General features: G+C 40.8%; 2 protein-coding genes across 3 annotated transcripts; one reads left to right on the plus strand and one right to left on the minus strand.

Moving 5' to 3' along the window:
* Positions 1-9,265: 9,265 nt before the first annotated feature.
* On the plus strand, positions 9,266-12,436 carry syf2 (SYF2 pre-mRNA-splicing factor). Its single transcript, XM_037240616.1, has 7 exons — positions 9,266-9,321; positions 9,613-9,711; positions 9,913-10,038; positions 10,331-10,448; positions 10,594-10,684; positions 11,240-11,338; positions 12,149-12,436. Exons 1-7 carry the CDS (start codon positions 9,304-9,306, stop codon positions 12,312-12,314), a joined length of 717 nt encoding a protein of 238 aa, XP_037096511.1. The 5' UTR covers positions 9,266-9,303; the 3' UTR covers positions 12,315-12,436.
* Positions 12,437-13,209: 773 nt separating this feature from the next.
* Positions 13,210-16,417, minus strand: rsrp1 (arginine/serine-rich protein 1). Of its 2 annotated transcripts, none has more exons than XM_037240614.1 (5): positions 16,215-16,417; positions 15,091-15,608; positions 14,832-15,007; positions 13,632-13,706; positions 13,210-13,561 (listed from the first exon to the last, which is right to left on the minus strand). In XM_037240614.1, the coding sequence occupies exons 2-5, from the start codon at positions 15,593-15,595 to the stop codon at positions 13,403-13,405; spliced, it is 915 nt and encodes a 304-aa protein (XP_037096509.1). In that variant the 5' UTR covers positions 15,596-15,608; positions 16,215-16,417; the 3' UTR covers positions 13,210-13,402. The 2 variants fall into 2 exon arrangements, with proteins under 2 accessions (XP_037096509.1, XP_037096510.1); XM_037240615.1 differs by having other exon boundaries at positions 16,345-16,366.
* Positions 16,418-16,679: the final 262 nt, after the last annotated feature.

The following is a 16,679-nucleotide window of genomic DNA, read 5'->3' on the forward strand; positions in this document are numbered from 1 at the left end:
AGGAAATGAATGGACTAATGTAGTTAGTGTGTGTCTTTCTGACTTTCTGCCAGCTTTCTCTTCACTGTCAGTGTGTTGCTTTCCTCCCGGACCACTCAGTGGTCTCAGACTGGCGTACGCCGATGTTTTCATTGGGCTTTGGGTCACAAATGTTTGAGCCCCACATAGTCTGCCTAGCAACAAGGGGTCAGACAAAAGGAAAAGTTCTAACGATTCAATTGATCAATTATTCCCCAGAGTATTTAGACAAAGTCATATATTTTGGTTGTTTTAAAATGAATCATACTGTAAATGTTCTGTGCTGTCTGGACGATTCATAACGCTGATGGGAATTTCAGAGAGACTGTGACGAGGAGAACAATTAATGTAGTTTCCAGGGATGTCACCTACTAAGTGAGTAAGTACTCCACCGATTCTTTTCAAATTGTGCCAGGCAGGTGGCGTAGCAACTATGGAATAATTGTGTCATTGTTTTGCATTCTCGCAACTCAAAGTAACGAACAATATTTGATGGTTGAGTCAGGCAATAGGAATAATCCATCTCCGGCTTGTCTAATATGCTGTGGGAGCCATGTGCTTCCAGTTACGTCAGCGCTCGGTCCTGAGCAGAGGTTAAGTGAAACTACCTGCTGCTCCGTGTCGGGCGATTATTTGCTTTGTCCGCGGTGGCGGCGGCACTGCCAGATCATAAAACACTTTCACCCTGCATGCTCACCCTGGGGTTGATTATTGTTACGTTTAAACGTGTTACTGCTTAAAGGCTTTTCTTTTTTAATGTGGTGTGACAACACTGACCAAAAAAAAAAAAAGCAGAGCAGCTAACTATAGATGGCCCTCCTCGTGCATATTCACAGTGATGATGATTGTGAGTCTGGAAGTGATACAGTAAATATTGAAAAATGAGCTTTCTACTTGCAAATGGGATGTGACATGAAAGTGAACTGGAGGCCTGGCTCTGGTTTCCTGTCTGAATGACTGCTAATTAATGCAGCAGACGAAGGACATCACTCTTGTCTGGTCTGAAAATGCCACAAAGTAGTTCTGGGACCATCCACACGCAACTTTTCTTTTTTCATTTTTGAAGAATCCATGGTCCATTAGTGGATTTGTAAATCCATCCATCAATTTTACATACGGTATATCGTCATTGGGGTTCTGGAGCTTATTTCAGCTGCCTTTGGGCGAGAGGCGGCATACACCCGAGACTGGTCGCCCGCCATCCAGCTTTTGCAATCTACCTTTTTTTTTTTTTTCGACCAAGGAAAGAGAAAGAAGATCAAGGCTTTTTCACCCTCTATTAGTTAGCAGAGCCCGTCCATGCTGCAAGCTTTCCAAAACCGCAGATGATTAGTCAACGTCTCTCCGCTCGACTTCATTTGCAAGATCGGGAGATCAAAAGGCCACGTAGATCCTCCAAGATGATCTATAATCACTGGAGACTCCAGCGAGATCATTAAATACTCTACTATGGGTGTCTTTGCCCCAGTGCCAGTTCCAAATTTCTGCTCCCTTTAGCAGACGCCGCTCATGGGGAAACATTGGCGCCTCCCATAGACTGTGATTAAAGTAAATGAATGAAATAAGATACAAGGAAATTGAAATGATTAGTTTTTATAGTAACCACGATGACTGGCAAGGCCCCCAGAGCTTCGGAACAGGAACAGCTGAGCCAATACAGCCATTCACTTGGATTGTAAATTAGGCTAGACGAGCAAGCGGAGCGGCCGGCCGGGCGGGTGGGCGGGCGGGCACTCGATAATAGCAACGAAGCAACGTAAGACAAAAATTACATTCACTATGCATTCCAGCCCAAGGCTTTCGCCATGAAATACAGTCAGCTTTCAAATCCCCCCCCCCAAACAATGTCTGGTTTTGATCACAGACAGATATTGACATTTCTGTCACACAAGAATGTTATTCCCGGCAAAACATCATTTTGACTTCGATTTCAGTCTGAGGCAGTATGTTTGAAATGAAAGTGAAAAAGTGCTAAAGCCTTGAACCTTGATCGTATTTACAGTACAGAAAGAAAAGCCACACATGCTGATTGACTTCCATGTTGTTGTCATTTCCATAATGTTTTAAATTTTTCCTCATGGGATGAATAGGGAATCGAATGGTATCATAAAGTACGTAAATGGAAACATGATGTAGACTGAAACTGACGCCAACATCGTCAAAGCATCGTCAAATAAACATGTTCAGCATGTTTGTAAGTTTTCTCGGTCAGTTTTGTTCTTTTTTTTTTTTGGTTGTGTGCTATTTGTTAATTGTGCACTCAGAAGCTTTCCATGAGTTATTTTATTTGCCATGACTGGTACGCTTGCGAGGTGGCATCAGAATAGAGTCAAAGATAAATCAAATGAAATGAAATCCTTTTTTTTAGGTGCACAGGTTTTACCAATGTCTTGTGTGACGTTATCACTGTTGGGGTTTGAGAAATAATTCTTCAGAATTCTTTGGTTGAACTCCAAATTGGATAACATTTGGAAAAATAATAATACATTTTGGAAAACCAAAGTGGCTTTTCACAGACACAACACCACTGCCTTGTTGTTGTATGAGAAATTCCCAACCTCAAAAATTGCATGCGGAACCAGTTCGGACAGTGAATCTGTCAAATGGAATGGCAAATTACAGAGTCAGGTCAAAGTGAAAAAAGGGCAGTATCATTTATAAAACGTGCTTTCCCAGTGCACATGGAGCAGCAATTTCAAACGGGTAAAAATATAAATAATTTACATTCTCAAATACTTCAAGCCTAAAAAAAAACGCAAAAGTATGTTAATGTTCCGCTGCGTTTAAAATGAATGAAACACAAGGTGGCTTAATGCTATCAAAATAACCACAAAGCCAAATTGTACACCCCAAAATATGCTCCATGCAAGAGAATTATTTTGCATAACTTTCCAGTGCAAATGCAGCCTTCATATCCTGACCGCCCGGGCATTGTGCGATTTGTTCCTCTCCATATTCTCTCATCACCTGTTTCCCCTCTCGAAGCCACACATGCAGCCGGCCGGCCGGCTGGCGCCACTGGGCCTCAGCTTCTTTTCCACCTTGCAGCTTGACTACAAAGGTCTGCGGAAAGGCATGAGTGGAAAGAGAAGAGGGTACTTTTTTTTTAAATTATTATTATCACAGAGGAACAAAAGCAAGATTGGCCTTGTGAAAAGTACTCCAGTAAGTCAAAACAGCTGCATGGATGTGCATCTTGCTGTGGGGGGTGTGGAGATCATGGCCGCTTGCCAAGTTGGAAGCTCCGTAGATTCCTACTAGGGCACACAATGTCGCTTGCACTAGTGGCCAAAACCAAAACCACCATGACCATGGGGGGAAGTGACATCATTCGCTATGGTTTGGCAGCCAGCTATGATGGCATTATAATAGTGATGGCCTCACACTTGAAAAACCATCCAAAAATTGGTTAACCACTGAGCAAAAGACTCACGGCCACAATGAATGATGAAGGTGAATGTTATTTCATTTGCTTGTTGCCAAACAGGTACAATAGAATATAATCAGACCGCCATGGAGCAAGCACTAATTTGGATCTGGATTATCGGGAGGTTTTATGGAGAATTTATCGTGCGCGGAGTATAAATGTCAATTGTGATCTCCCACGTGGCACATTTTGTCATATAGTGTAGAACAAGATTGTGGTTGATTCAAGCATTGGATCAACTTAAATGACTTTGCTGGTCCAGACAACGTAGTGGAGACTGTGTAACACGTAAATCTGAGATTTGGACTACATATTCTGACTATATTAAATAGTTATGCTTCATTTTTTTTAGTCTGTTTTTGTCTTGCTACTTACTTTATTGAACATATTACAGGAATTGGTACCTTCCTTTCAAGATGCTTGACACTTTCCTTTCATTGCTAGCGTTTTGAAAGAAATGATTCTCCTGAATCCTCCCCAAACGTGTGTTTACATAGAAGATTCAATATTATTGTGATGTGTGATCTGAATTGAATAGATTCCTCCTCTTTCACCTTGCTCCTCTGTTGCAATTGGATATGACAACAGGAGATGGGCATGGCATGGCTCGATCTTTCTAACTTGATCATAGCAAGCCCCGCGAGGGGCCATGAGAGTCTGAAAACACCCTGGTCCATTACTCAGAGCGAGCAGCTAACCTGGAGGTGGAGTGTTCCCTCAGAGGCTTTTTGGCTTTAATGGACTCTGTTAAACACATTCTCTCAGTATATTACTTTTAGGCTTGACCCCTATCTGGTTTCTATATACCCAAGCTTATTGTGTCCCATGTTGGTCTTTTTTTATATCCTGGCCTACATTTGTAATATTAATGTCATATTTTTTTTCTGTGCAGGTACTTTAATGTTTTAAGATTGATAAATGGACCAGTTGTCTGAAATTTCTTTGGGCAGTACTCTCCTCAAAAGTGTGTTATTAAATCACATGAGAGCAGAAAGTCTCATTCGTTAGCACACAAGTTATCATTGCCGCTCGGTGTCTTGTTTTCACGCACTGGGAATGTTTGTTTTTATTTCAAACTTTAAAATGTGCATGTTCCCTTTTATCAAAGACCTTAGTTAAACTTTTATTTCATAGCTCATTGAGAGTAAGCCTTTACTTTCAATGATGTCAAGAAATATAGTTTCCAAGTATTTCAAGTCTCTCCACCTAGAGAATGATTAATATAAATCTTGTGCCTCACAAAATGTCTTTCTTAAAGGATATAAAAGATCTTTTCAATACCTAAATAGCTCAGAAGGAAAACCATACTAACCACAAAGAAAGGTCTCATTTATCACAGAGAGGGTTGCCAGTGGTGTTGTTGTTGACACTTGGTGAAGATATTTGGCACTGGCTTCCTCATCATCTGATTTCAAGTCAAAATGTCAGCACCTTGTAGTCGACATGTCGTCTGTATTTCTTAGATGAAACAATTTGTTGGTTCACATCAGATCAGATGAGAACTTTGCTGGAGATATGGAATGTACTTTTTGTGTCTGCTTTGAACACGCAATTTTTAGAACCTATTTTTTTTTCCCAGGGAGTCAAATAGGGGCCAATTTATAGAAGGCTGTTGTCTCACACGGCGGCGGTTTGTCCTGGGGTTTTTCTCCGTTATCAACCTTCATCAACTGGGCATTGTTTGATCAATTGAGAAATTCTGAAGCAAATTGTTAACCATGAAATGGGCCCTGCTCAAGGGAAGTCATGGGTATGTGGGTATCATGGGGAGAGGGGTATTTTTTCCCTTTTTTCTCTTTTATTTTTTCTATTTGTCTTGTTTTTCCAACTGCTCTGTGCTTATATATAAACTGAAAGCGCCAATTGTTTTGGCTGGTGAGCACTATAAGAAGCTTTTGAATTGTGAGGATCAACTGTAAAATGTATCGTTTTTGTTTTGTATTTTGTTTTGTTTTGTATTGTTTTGTCAACTGTCAGAGAATTTCAGTCAAATGTCTCCCTCTTGTGGTTGATTTGGGGTTTGATATGCAGAAGCAGGCTATTATCAATTACAAGCCCCGGACACTTTACAAGTTATTATTATTATTATTATTATTATTATTATTATCATCATCGTTGTCGTCATCGTCGTTGTTGTTGTTCTTTTTGTTTTTGTTGTTGTTTGTTGTTGTTGCTCAAGTGTTCCTCTCTCCCATAGTCCCACTTGGCCACCCACTTATTAGAATCCAACTTTTTATTGCTGTCCTTTGAGTTTATATTGTTGTTGCACTTTTGTTATGATCAGTAATTATGATCATAAAGTTGGTAGATCATTCCATTGGATGACAACTCTGGAGACATGGATGTGCCCACAATGTACTAGCTGTGTCTCTGTGGTTGCAGCTAGTGGAAAAACCATAATGGCCTTTAATTGGAGGCTTAATTGTGTGTGTGGTGGAGCAAAAGCATTGGCTACAAAACGTGTGGTATTTGAGTGCCTATACGTGCTTCTTCTGCGTAATAGGTGTAGTTGACACACACCAAAATGGCTTCTCCTTAAGGCCAGTGAATAGCTAAAGATCCAAGATCCATCCCAAATTATGAATGTCATGATGTATAATATTAGTATCCATTTGCCTGCGGGGAAAAATGAGTTTATTAGTGAGCGGGCATTTGTGTTGACATAAAGATACGTTTGGTGTGAGGCGCATTATAGACATCCTTTTCCAAATAGCTGCGTGATATACTATGCCCTCTGGAAATATAGTACAGCAACATCAATAGGACTGCTGGGATGACTGATAATGTGCTGTGAAGAACGGTTCCAGATGAAAATATGTTGATGACCATGGAAGAGATGAAGTCTCCCTTTAGAATATTTAGAAACATTGCAATAGCATTTTGGCAAAAGACAGCCAGCCTCAACACTCAGACGTGTTAAGAAAAAATCCAAAATGGCATCATGGAATTACCAGTTCCTAAAAAACAAAAGCAAACAAATTAATTTTATCAGTAGTTTATTGTGTATTTCTAATCATAGTTGTGTCATGTCAATTTGCATTTCCACTTGTGTGTGTCGCAATTATCAGAATTAACTACTCCACTGACTCAATAAAAGGCTGGTGGACAGCCAATGAAAAGTCCAATACAGTGTAACCTTGGATGAATAAGGAGTATGAGCAGATATTTTCCAGGATGCTGGTCAAAATTGTTCAAATTATTTTTTTCCACATCAGAAAAAGAGATGAAACTGTGATCAAGTGTCACCATCATACATTTATTAATTGTAGAGGAATGTATGGAGTGTCATTTTAACATGATGAACGTCATGCAAGTGTAAAAAGAAGTCAAACGAAAAATTGCCTACGCACCCTAACACTGGTGATTTGCAAATTGAAGATTTGTCAGACACTTTTCCATTTTGTCTCAGACTCTGACAAGTTGGCAGTATTTCTGGAAGCAGTTATTTTCACTTTGCATGGTAGAATTTTAACAATTACCAGTGTCCACTGACTAAACTTTTCCAAAGTTCATGAACCCCAATTCCAGACTCATTTTTTCTGTGTATTTTGTGACATACTGCCACATCGCTGCTCAGTTTGCCATTTCAATGTGGATTTTTTTTTTTTTTTGCAGCTGTATGTGTTGTTATCAACGAGTTATCAAAAATACAGAAACCGAATTGCACTCATAATTCTTCATTGGAAATTAGAGCAGCACAGTTCTGTCTTGTAGTGTGGTTCAAGCTAAGATTGTCAGTGAGTGTAGAAGAAAAAAAAAATCAGTACCACAGTTTGGAAGATGGAGAAAGATGAAACAAGTCAAGTTGTCCCTGGTCTTGATCACGGTGGCATTAGTGGGGAACATTCGGGTGAGATGGAAAACAAGACGCCATCTTTATGTTCCATTCATGCCTGCTGTGCCTCAGCCCAGCCCGGGCCGGGCCGGGCCGGGCCCATCGGACTCCCACACTCACGTTGACACATTCACATAAATGCACACTTGCTCCAGCTTTTGGTTCCACTCCAGTGACAAGAGCCTGTAGTCAGCGTGGCGACGCTTCAGGAGTAGCTCCTCATCTTGGAGAAGCATGTTTGCTTTGGCCTGGAATTAATAACTTTTCATTTAGTGCGGAAATGACAGGAATAGTAATTAAGGAAATGGAATGATTTTATTGGCCGTGATGTTTATATTAACTTCCAGATGTGAAGCAGCTGCTTGTGCAGTAAGCAGCGCCTAATCCTCCCCCTATGTGCAATCTGGATAAACTTTTATTAAGAGTAACAAAATGAACATATATAATAATGTAAATATGATAATATGTTTCCAGGATTTGTACTAATATCACATCCAGGTTGATTAACATACATAGGATGCTTGTGAGGCACCATGAAGTCTGTTCGCTATTCATGAATGTGTCCCCCAAGTGTAATTTATTTGCAGATATAACGTTACTCTATTTGAGGCATGATTTGCTTGACTGGTAAAGTTAATATTGAAGAGTGGCTGTTCAGCAGTTTTGGGTGGGCTCTCCTCGCACATGTGAGATCCATATCGTACTGCGCTAAAGTTCACTGAACACTAAGTGGCAATGACATTATTGCAGGATTCCTCATATTAGCCTCAATCTATTTAAAATTTAAATCACGCTCGGCAAAACTAACTGACTCAAATACAATACACAGTATAAAAAAAAAAAAGGGATGCTTCTGATAAACTTCTGATCGTTCTCAGATGTAAAAAAAGGGAAACTCAAAGAGGCTGTAACTTGCATCACTTTCCACTTTTGAAATCATTTGAGAAGCATTTGAAGATAAAGTTGCTTTGTGTTTTTCACAGCAATAGACAGAGCGTCTCCATTACTGTAGCAAGAGATGGCTGTGTTGTGCTCCCATCTGGTTTCCAGTGAAAATGCACCACTCCATTAACAATGCCTCTGATCTTCAGGACACTTTAATCTAAGACTATAAACCCAATTTAATTACATCCTGCAAAAGGGCTCTATTAGTGCAATGCAATCAAATACGGATTGCATCCATTTGGCAACTCAAAAATGATCAAATGGCTTTTGAAAGTGTTTACTTTTGTCAGCGGCGGCACATCGACTCATATTTAAAGGCCCATGGATATGGTCTAAGGATATAATTGATACTTGTGCTTTTTTATGGTCAAAAACACATTTCATTGGTAGGATGATTGAGAATATGTTTCCCTTTTCTGAACAGACTTTTTATTGAGCACGTGGCTGCATGGTTAACCTCCCATGCCTCGCTGTACAGTGTGTGTTGTTTGTGTCAGTGCAGTTTTTTTTACGAGTCAAGCGGTAAATTGTCTTTAATTCAATTTTGTAGTCACACAAATAACTCCGAATACATTATAGTAATGCACAAAACATAATTGTAAAAATGTAATAGGTTTTTTTAATTGAACTGTAAGACTCGACCTTGTTTGGTGTGATTGTGAATGGTTGTTTGTTTTTGTGCTCATTTAGATACCATACAATAAGACAAGTTCAGAAGTGAAAACGGTTGTTTTTTTTGTATCATATGCGCTGCATTGATATCACACGTTTTAGCATATACACGAAAAGTAAACCACATAACAAACAGTTGATTTAAATGTCCCAGCATTGCCTCGGATGGGAAAGTTGCCCCTGCCAACATGGCCGCCACGTAGGCATGGCTGTGAGACGGGATGTTACAGCTTGCTTTTTTTTTTAAATTGAAAACAACCAACCCCAGTCATTCCTGTTGTGTCCATATATGTTGAACTATACATAGATATATGTTTTAAATAATAATTTAATATATAAATTAAAAAAATTATATTGCGCAATATCCGCTTCACCACTTTTGGTTCTTCCGGTGTGTAGTACGGTAATGGCGTCCGTTAGTAAGGTTTGTATTCCACCTTGTTTTCGTGGAATTTCGTTTGAATTTCTCAACCCTTACTGTGCTCATACTGCTGCCGGTTGACTTTTATAACAATAGTGTGTGTATTATGTTATTATATATATATATGTATTTCCGTACTTGGTAATCGTTGTAATGATACGGCTTTGTGGCAATGTTGTTATGCTAACGGTCGTGAGCTAACATGAAAATTCTCAAGACGCGTTCTGTTATTAAATGATCCACGATTGAATCGCATACTATTTTTTGATTCCTTAACTGTAAATGTGACTTCAGGAGACGAGTACACCCACTGAGGGGGCGCTGACGGGAACAACCGGGTCTTCGAAGAGAGAGGACAGACTACGGAAGTTCCGCGAGTTACATTTTAAACGGGTAGGAGGGCTACATACAGTTTTAGCCTATTCATTAGTCCAGTCTGTTACAAAATTTGCATTGTGTCTCAATTTGTCATGCTTAGTGCTCATTTAAAACGGCTCTCTGGTATACATTTTCATCTCCCACTTCTCAGGGACCTCACAAGAAACATGCATTTTCTTACTCACACTGAAAGGTGTTTTGCATCCTCCTCCACAGAATGAAGCACGCAAGCTCAATCACCAGGAAGTTGTCGAGGAGGATAATAGGCTGAAGCTCCCCTCTAACTGGGAGGCTAAAAAAGCCAGACTGGAGTGGGAACTTCATGAAGATGGAAAGAAAAAGGTAAGTAACACATGATCCTAAAAAGTGTAACTTCAGTCAGGTCAATCGATAATGGAAATCGACAGAAATGGTGTTAAGAGTAGACATGAAATGATCAAGATGTGCTTTAACTGCACATTTTCATATTTTACTTGAGGGTGTTTACAACCAATCTTGCTGTAGTGCTCTGTCAAAGTAAAACAAGAATGAATGTTGTTTTGTGTGATCATAGCAAGCCACGCTGAAGATATCGATCTTCTAAACAAGTCTTTTTTCCTTGTCAGTAATTCAATTGGGGTCTGTATTTTTTTAGGAATGTGCAGCCAGAGGGGAAGACTACCACCGAGTGAAACTTCTTGACATCACGGCTGGTGATGCAGAGCGGTGGGAGAGAAAGAAAAAGAAGAATAATCCTGACATGGGATTTGCAGGTTGGGGGGCGAAATTGACTTCAAATCTTTGCAATTGTTTTCTTCCTCGATCAGTGATTCAAAAGACACTATTGAGTCACGAGGAAAATCTACACCGTCAACACTTTATAACCCCAAAATTTCTCTCCGTCGCATCCAAACTCAGGTTATGCTGAGGCCCAATTTCGGCAGTATCAGAGGCTCACCAAGCAGATCAAACCAGACATGCAAAACTATGAGAAGCAACGAGAGGAATGGTGAGTAAATGTCCAATTTTTACATTTATGTATTAGTACAGTACTTGGAAGTTGCCTCTGGCCATTCTGCTTTTGTGTTTCTCTGATGAAAAGACAGAGGAGAATGATATACGGGCACTTCTCTGCTTTTCTAACCATATCTAGTCAAGCATAATCGATCCCAAGGATTTTGCTTGGCTTAATCGTTTTAGCGTTCGTCCCGTCACATGTGCACAAAGTCCAGCTCATGCATAAACGACTGGACCGCACTTTTGCCCTGGGGATAGTATAGTTTCATGCAAACTCTACACTGTAATCTAAAGAATTTCGACTCTGACTCTCTGGCAAGCACACGAAGGTCAAAGAAGTGCCTGCAGGGTTGTCTTGCCTTTAAATGTTGCTGCATGCGCAAGCGTGAAGGATGCACCGACACATTTTGCCCCGGGGCCACACTATCGTCTTTCATCCCAATGACGGAGCTCACAAAGGCGGTATAGAGAAGCCCGTTCATGTCTGCTAAATTGCTGATTCGCCATGCCTCTGTATTTCTCATTTATTTTTGCACTTACCCCGCAGTGGTGAGGACTTCCACCCCACGTCCAATAGCTTGATCCACGGCACCCATGTTCCCTCTGAGGCGGGCATTGACCGCATGGTGGAAGATGTCGAGAAACAGTAAGTTCCGGTCAAAGATGCCCTCCACCCCTTCCGCTTATTACTCTGATGCTTGCTGGAAGAATGGGGAGGTTTCATTCCTGTTTAAAAAAAAATAATAATAATAATAATTAAATCAATCTCCAAAGAAATGATAAATTCCCTTAAATAAACCAGAGAATTCCCCTTTAGTTATTTTTATGTTCCCTTTTGTGCAAAAGTGGTATTTTGTGACCCGATGTTAATACGGAAGCGTGGAACTGCCATTGTGAAGTCAAAATGTAGTATTTGCAAGTACATTCGAACGGTGCATGGTAAAGATGTTTTTTTTTTTTCTTTGACATAATGTCTTTATTTGGTACATACATATGTACATCACATTTGTGTGCACGCGGGCTAACCCACGGTTATCGATAAAACAGCAAACACTTTGGCTGTAAATGAAACCCTTTGGTTATTTTAGCCATACCGTCAGCCGCTATTTACTTTGGTTAGCCACATACCCAGGTCGAGCCGTTTCAAATTGCCGCAGACTGATGTGAGATTATACTTTCACAGAATTACTTTGAGACTGGTTTTGACGCTTGATTTGATCACACAACCGTGCAAAACCACCCGACTGCCCCAAATGAGTAACAAGGCACGACTGTGAGAATGTTTGACACTCAACAAATTGTGTATAGAGGGAAGGTTTGGAGGATATTGGCACATTATATAAATTAGGTTGTATCAGAAGCAATCAAGTTCAACACCTCACGCAAGGAGGCGATGGGGGTCAACGGAGTGATTTGCGGTATCAACCACTAAGATGCTGTCTTTCCTGTTGCGCAGGATCGAAAAGCGTGCCAAGTACAGCCGACGAAGGGCCTACAACGACGACGCAGACATCGACTATATCAACGAGAGGAACGCCAAGTTCAACCAGAAGGCCGAACGCTATTACGGCAAATACACAGCAGAGATCAAGCAGAACCTGGAGAGAGGCACTGCTGTGTAAGTTGCCCTTCAAAGTCATCAAATGTTGAAACGTGTATCCAGTAAATGTCATGTTTGGACAGTACAGTTTAAGACGACTGTATTCTCACCCTTATTTTTAAATAAACCATTCAGAGAACACAAGTTGTGTGTGTGCGTGCGGTCTTATGATAGTGACATTTTGAGCGTGAGAATTAACTACCGTCCAGACACATCCGACCTCGGGGTTTGTTGGCTGGCGAAGGCGCACTGATGAATATGTTTGATGTAAGTGCACAGTGGTAAGGAGCAACAAGAGTGTAATTCAATTCATTATCATTCACCCCATCTGTCTGACCAACTTGCCCGAAGCAGCTACATGAGGAGAAGAGCCTTGTGACTGGTGAGATTAATGGCAGGCCATTCCCATCCCATGCACCCCACCAACTACTCTTACTTGTTCAAAGCTTACTCATGAGCACACAGTGCCCTCTACTGGGGCTCATTGAGTTATCCACTTTATTTCATTCCTAAAAAATACTGAGTAGTTTACGCACCTTTTCAATTCATTTTATTTTCCAACCCCCATGACTTGAATTTTTCTAAAAATAGACCCTCACGTACAATCTGAGCCATAACATCCTAATCCCATTAGACAACAACCTTGTAACTGTAAACCATTTGAAGGCCTTTTTTCTTTTAGAATTCATGAGTAATTTTAATGTGATCATAATTTGATTTTTTTCCCCCTTCACCGGTCAGCTTTTCAGGATGGCCACTCTAAGCAGTACATATACCCTACGGATAAACGATGAGCTGTCACTTAAATTTAGGAGTCAAGACAGGAGATAGTCATTTTGACAGTTGGCACTAAACTAAAGCACATAGTAGGTTCATTTCAGCCACTTGTGTTTTATAGTGTTGAAAAAAAAGGACAGTTTCTTTTCATCAATAAATACTTTATTTGAAGAACATAGGTACATGACTAGGGGAGTAAAATAATCCCACCTGAATGATTTCGTCACCTCTTCCAATTTAAATCTGAAAGAAAATGTCATGATGAAAAATGATTGCGCATATGTACAAATTATTTACAGTACATGCAGTCTCGTCTCTTGGTTGCGGTCTCTCCTAACGTGACTTCTTGCGCACTTGTTTGCGTGGCCTGGCAGACTGACTGGAGATGACTGGGACCCAGTGGCCATAGGGATTAGTGCTTTCATAGCTGTCCACTGTGGCTGTTACCTTAGCCTCAGATGGCACCATTATGCTTGGTCTCGCCACAAAATTCTGGGAAAAGAAAAGTAAAAACCTTGTCAAATGTGTTCATCCCAAAAGATGACTGCAACTCTGAACTTACATTGATGCTGAAAGTGATGCTTTTGGGTTTTGCGGCCATCTTTGGGCTGATGATGGTGGCCTCTGCTTCGTCGCTCTGTTTTATAAAGACAATAGCACAACTAGTGAGACTTGAGTAGAACACGTGTTGAACTTTTCTTTTGGCTTTTGACTCAAATCTAGCTTCTGACAATACTGTCATAGAAAGAAGCACTTGTACGGCAGAAAACCACATGCACATTTACTCTCACTGTTGTCACAGGCAACTCTTCAGCAGACGCCTCATGTACCAACTTATCTTTGGCATATGGAGACGACTTCTTCATCTGGTTCTAGATCTCTTGACAGGAATTGTCACTATAACGCACACGCCCACGCTCCATCAGCAAGTGGTGGATTCTGCTAAATAATGATGACCCATTTCAACTGCAAACCAGATACATTTGTCATGTCAACAGTACTGCCTTGTAGAACGCAGTGTATGGCTCCTCTAATTGGCTTATTATGTGTGGTTTTAATGACATTGATCCAGGTACAGAATACATAACGCAGTGTGTGCAGGACAAGAATCATCAACCTTTCACGCAAACTTATTGTCGTCACCCAAGTCACATGACAGCCTTTTATTCCCAGGTGCCGATGAGTGAAGACCACTGTCATGTTATCTATGAAGACAGGAATAAATACAGAAAGTATGTGCATTCCCTCAAGGTTCCAAAAGGTCAACACAAGACAGGAAATACATCACAAAACAGAGTCCTGTACCGATTGGATTGTCTTTCAAAAGTGTTGCCAGCTGGATGGTTGCTTTTGTTTCTAATTGTCAGTGGAGCTAATGCGAAAATGAGTCAGATGGCTCATTCAAATCATGATACTGATATAACTTTAGCTTTTCACAGCCCATTAAGAGCTTTTTTAAACTCATTTACATTTGAAATTTCATATGGGATTAATTTATGAACAAAAATATGTCTGTCCGATGCAATAAGTTTTCTTCAGAGGTTTGATACCTCATCGACGCTCACACTGCGGGCATGATGACCAATAAGTTTGATTTATTTGAATCCGGAAAAAAAAAATCCATCTTTATGTCCTGGTTCAAATGTTATTGCTACTCAAAGGGGAGAATTGACCTGCTGTGGTAACATCACTTACACCGTTCACGGTTCTCTGACCAATCGAATCATGGTTGTGTGGTGCGTTTAGCAGGGCCGACACCCACCTGTGATGTCTTTTCAGGGTGTGATCTCACCCTTGGCTCAAACTCTGGCAGCAACCTTCGTGGCTCCTCCAGCTCATCTGTCAGGATCGGTTTCACACTATCAGGAATCTCCAGTTTCTCCACTCCTAGCAGCTTCATGGCATTGGTCTTTGCAGCTTTAAGAAGTTCTCTTTTATCTGAGGAAAAATAAGTCAAGTTACAGAGATTGTGTATGATATGGTTATGGAGCTATTTATCTCATTTTGCTTGTTCACATTACCTTCCAAGCTCAGGCTGCTTGAACTTCCAGAAGATCTTGATGGGCTTCTATAGGCTCTGGACTGTGATTTGGGAAACCGGTTAAGATGAGCCTGACTCTTGCTGCATCTCCCACCAGCAAATGAAGACCTGGAGCGAGATCTGGAAGTGGACCTTCGACGGTGCCCGTGATACCTGTCTAGCGAGGGTGAGCGACTATAGGATCGGGAGTGTGCCCTGTACCGGCGTGCCGAGTGGCGGTGGCCCCGGCTGTGTCTTCGATGGCTACGACAGTGAGAATGTCTGTGGCAGCGAGGATGAGAGCGGGACCTGGAACGAGAGGAACTATTGCTGGATGATGACGATCTGTGACGCCCCCTGTCACTGCCAGAAGATAGGGAAGGGCTGCTTTCACAACTATTTCTGGAGTAGTAGGATGAGGGGCTGCACTGATTAAAAATCACACTAGAGCCATCACTCTGATGAACCTGAGCCATTGCAAGGTGAGCGTCTTCTCCCTTGGCCATTGTCTTGCAGAAGCTGGGGGAGAGAAAAAAATAGTGTTTATGGGCAAAACGATAGTTTCTCATGCTAAATTGCACAACATTCAGAATTTCAGATGTTTTAGATGTGGATTTTTGAATAAACTAATACGACTGTTTAAAAGTTTGGGACTGTTGCAATTAGTTAAAATGTCTTCTTCGCCCATTACAGTAGTTAAACTTTTTTTTTTACACTTCATGGATTTGCAATGAACATAGCTATTCTTCATGACGTAGCTATTCTCCCTAACGAGGTAAGTTTTCCAAAATAGGTAAAAATTAACTATCAGGAGATAAAACTTGGAGAATGTTAACTAAAACAAATCGTATTCGATCGATCAAAGGTACGCGATTTATTGCTTTGTTGTTTGCCTGCGAAGTCCGCTTGTGCGTTGTTGCGTAATCGAAACGTTCTGGAAAATTCCGGTTTAGGCAAGCTAGCATTAGCCGTAGCACATGGCGCGTTAACTTGTCCTCGACAGGCGTTGGCTACTTGATTAAATACAAAGTCATTTGATTATTTAAAAAAAATCATAAACAATATGCAATTACTACCTCTACAAATTAAAATCAGAGAAACAAAAAAATCGTTTGAAGAACTTACCAGTTAAAACTGTCGCTTGAGTTGAAACCCGCAACGACAAAAACCAACGTAGAGTATAGTCGCCTTTTCTAAAGTAAAGTTTCTTATTCTGATTCTTATCAAGGAAGTGAAGAAATCGGAGGTTGAATACCGTTTCTGTTCAATGCAATTGCCCAGTCTCGTCGACGTGCTGCAGAGAATGATTCCACCTAGTGGAAGCAACGAGTTTTTACTGTGCTTCTGGAAATTTCCAATCACGTGACTCCCCTACGTGACGCCACCTCCTGGCGAAAGCGTTCAAAAGCCTTGTCATTCAAAATAAACCACGTCACCAAATGTTTTTGTCCCTTATACTTGAGAATGCACAAGTTTATAAATATTCCAACAGTACACACTGACCTTTACGCTGAAATGACTGCAAGTCAATACATTCGAGTTCAATTTATGATGTGATATGGTTGCGTAAATCAGCCGAAAATGTGAGGA

The sequence above is a fragment of the Syngnathus acus genome, chromosome 22, assembly GCF_901709675.1.
Source record: "Syngnathus acus chromosome 22, fSynAcu1.2, whole genome shotgun sequence".
Lineage (NCBI taxonomy): Eukaryota > Metazoa > Chordata > Actinopteri > Syngnathiformes > Syngnathidae > Syngnathus > Syngnathus acus.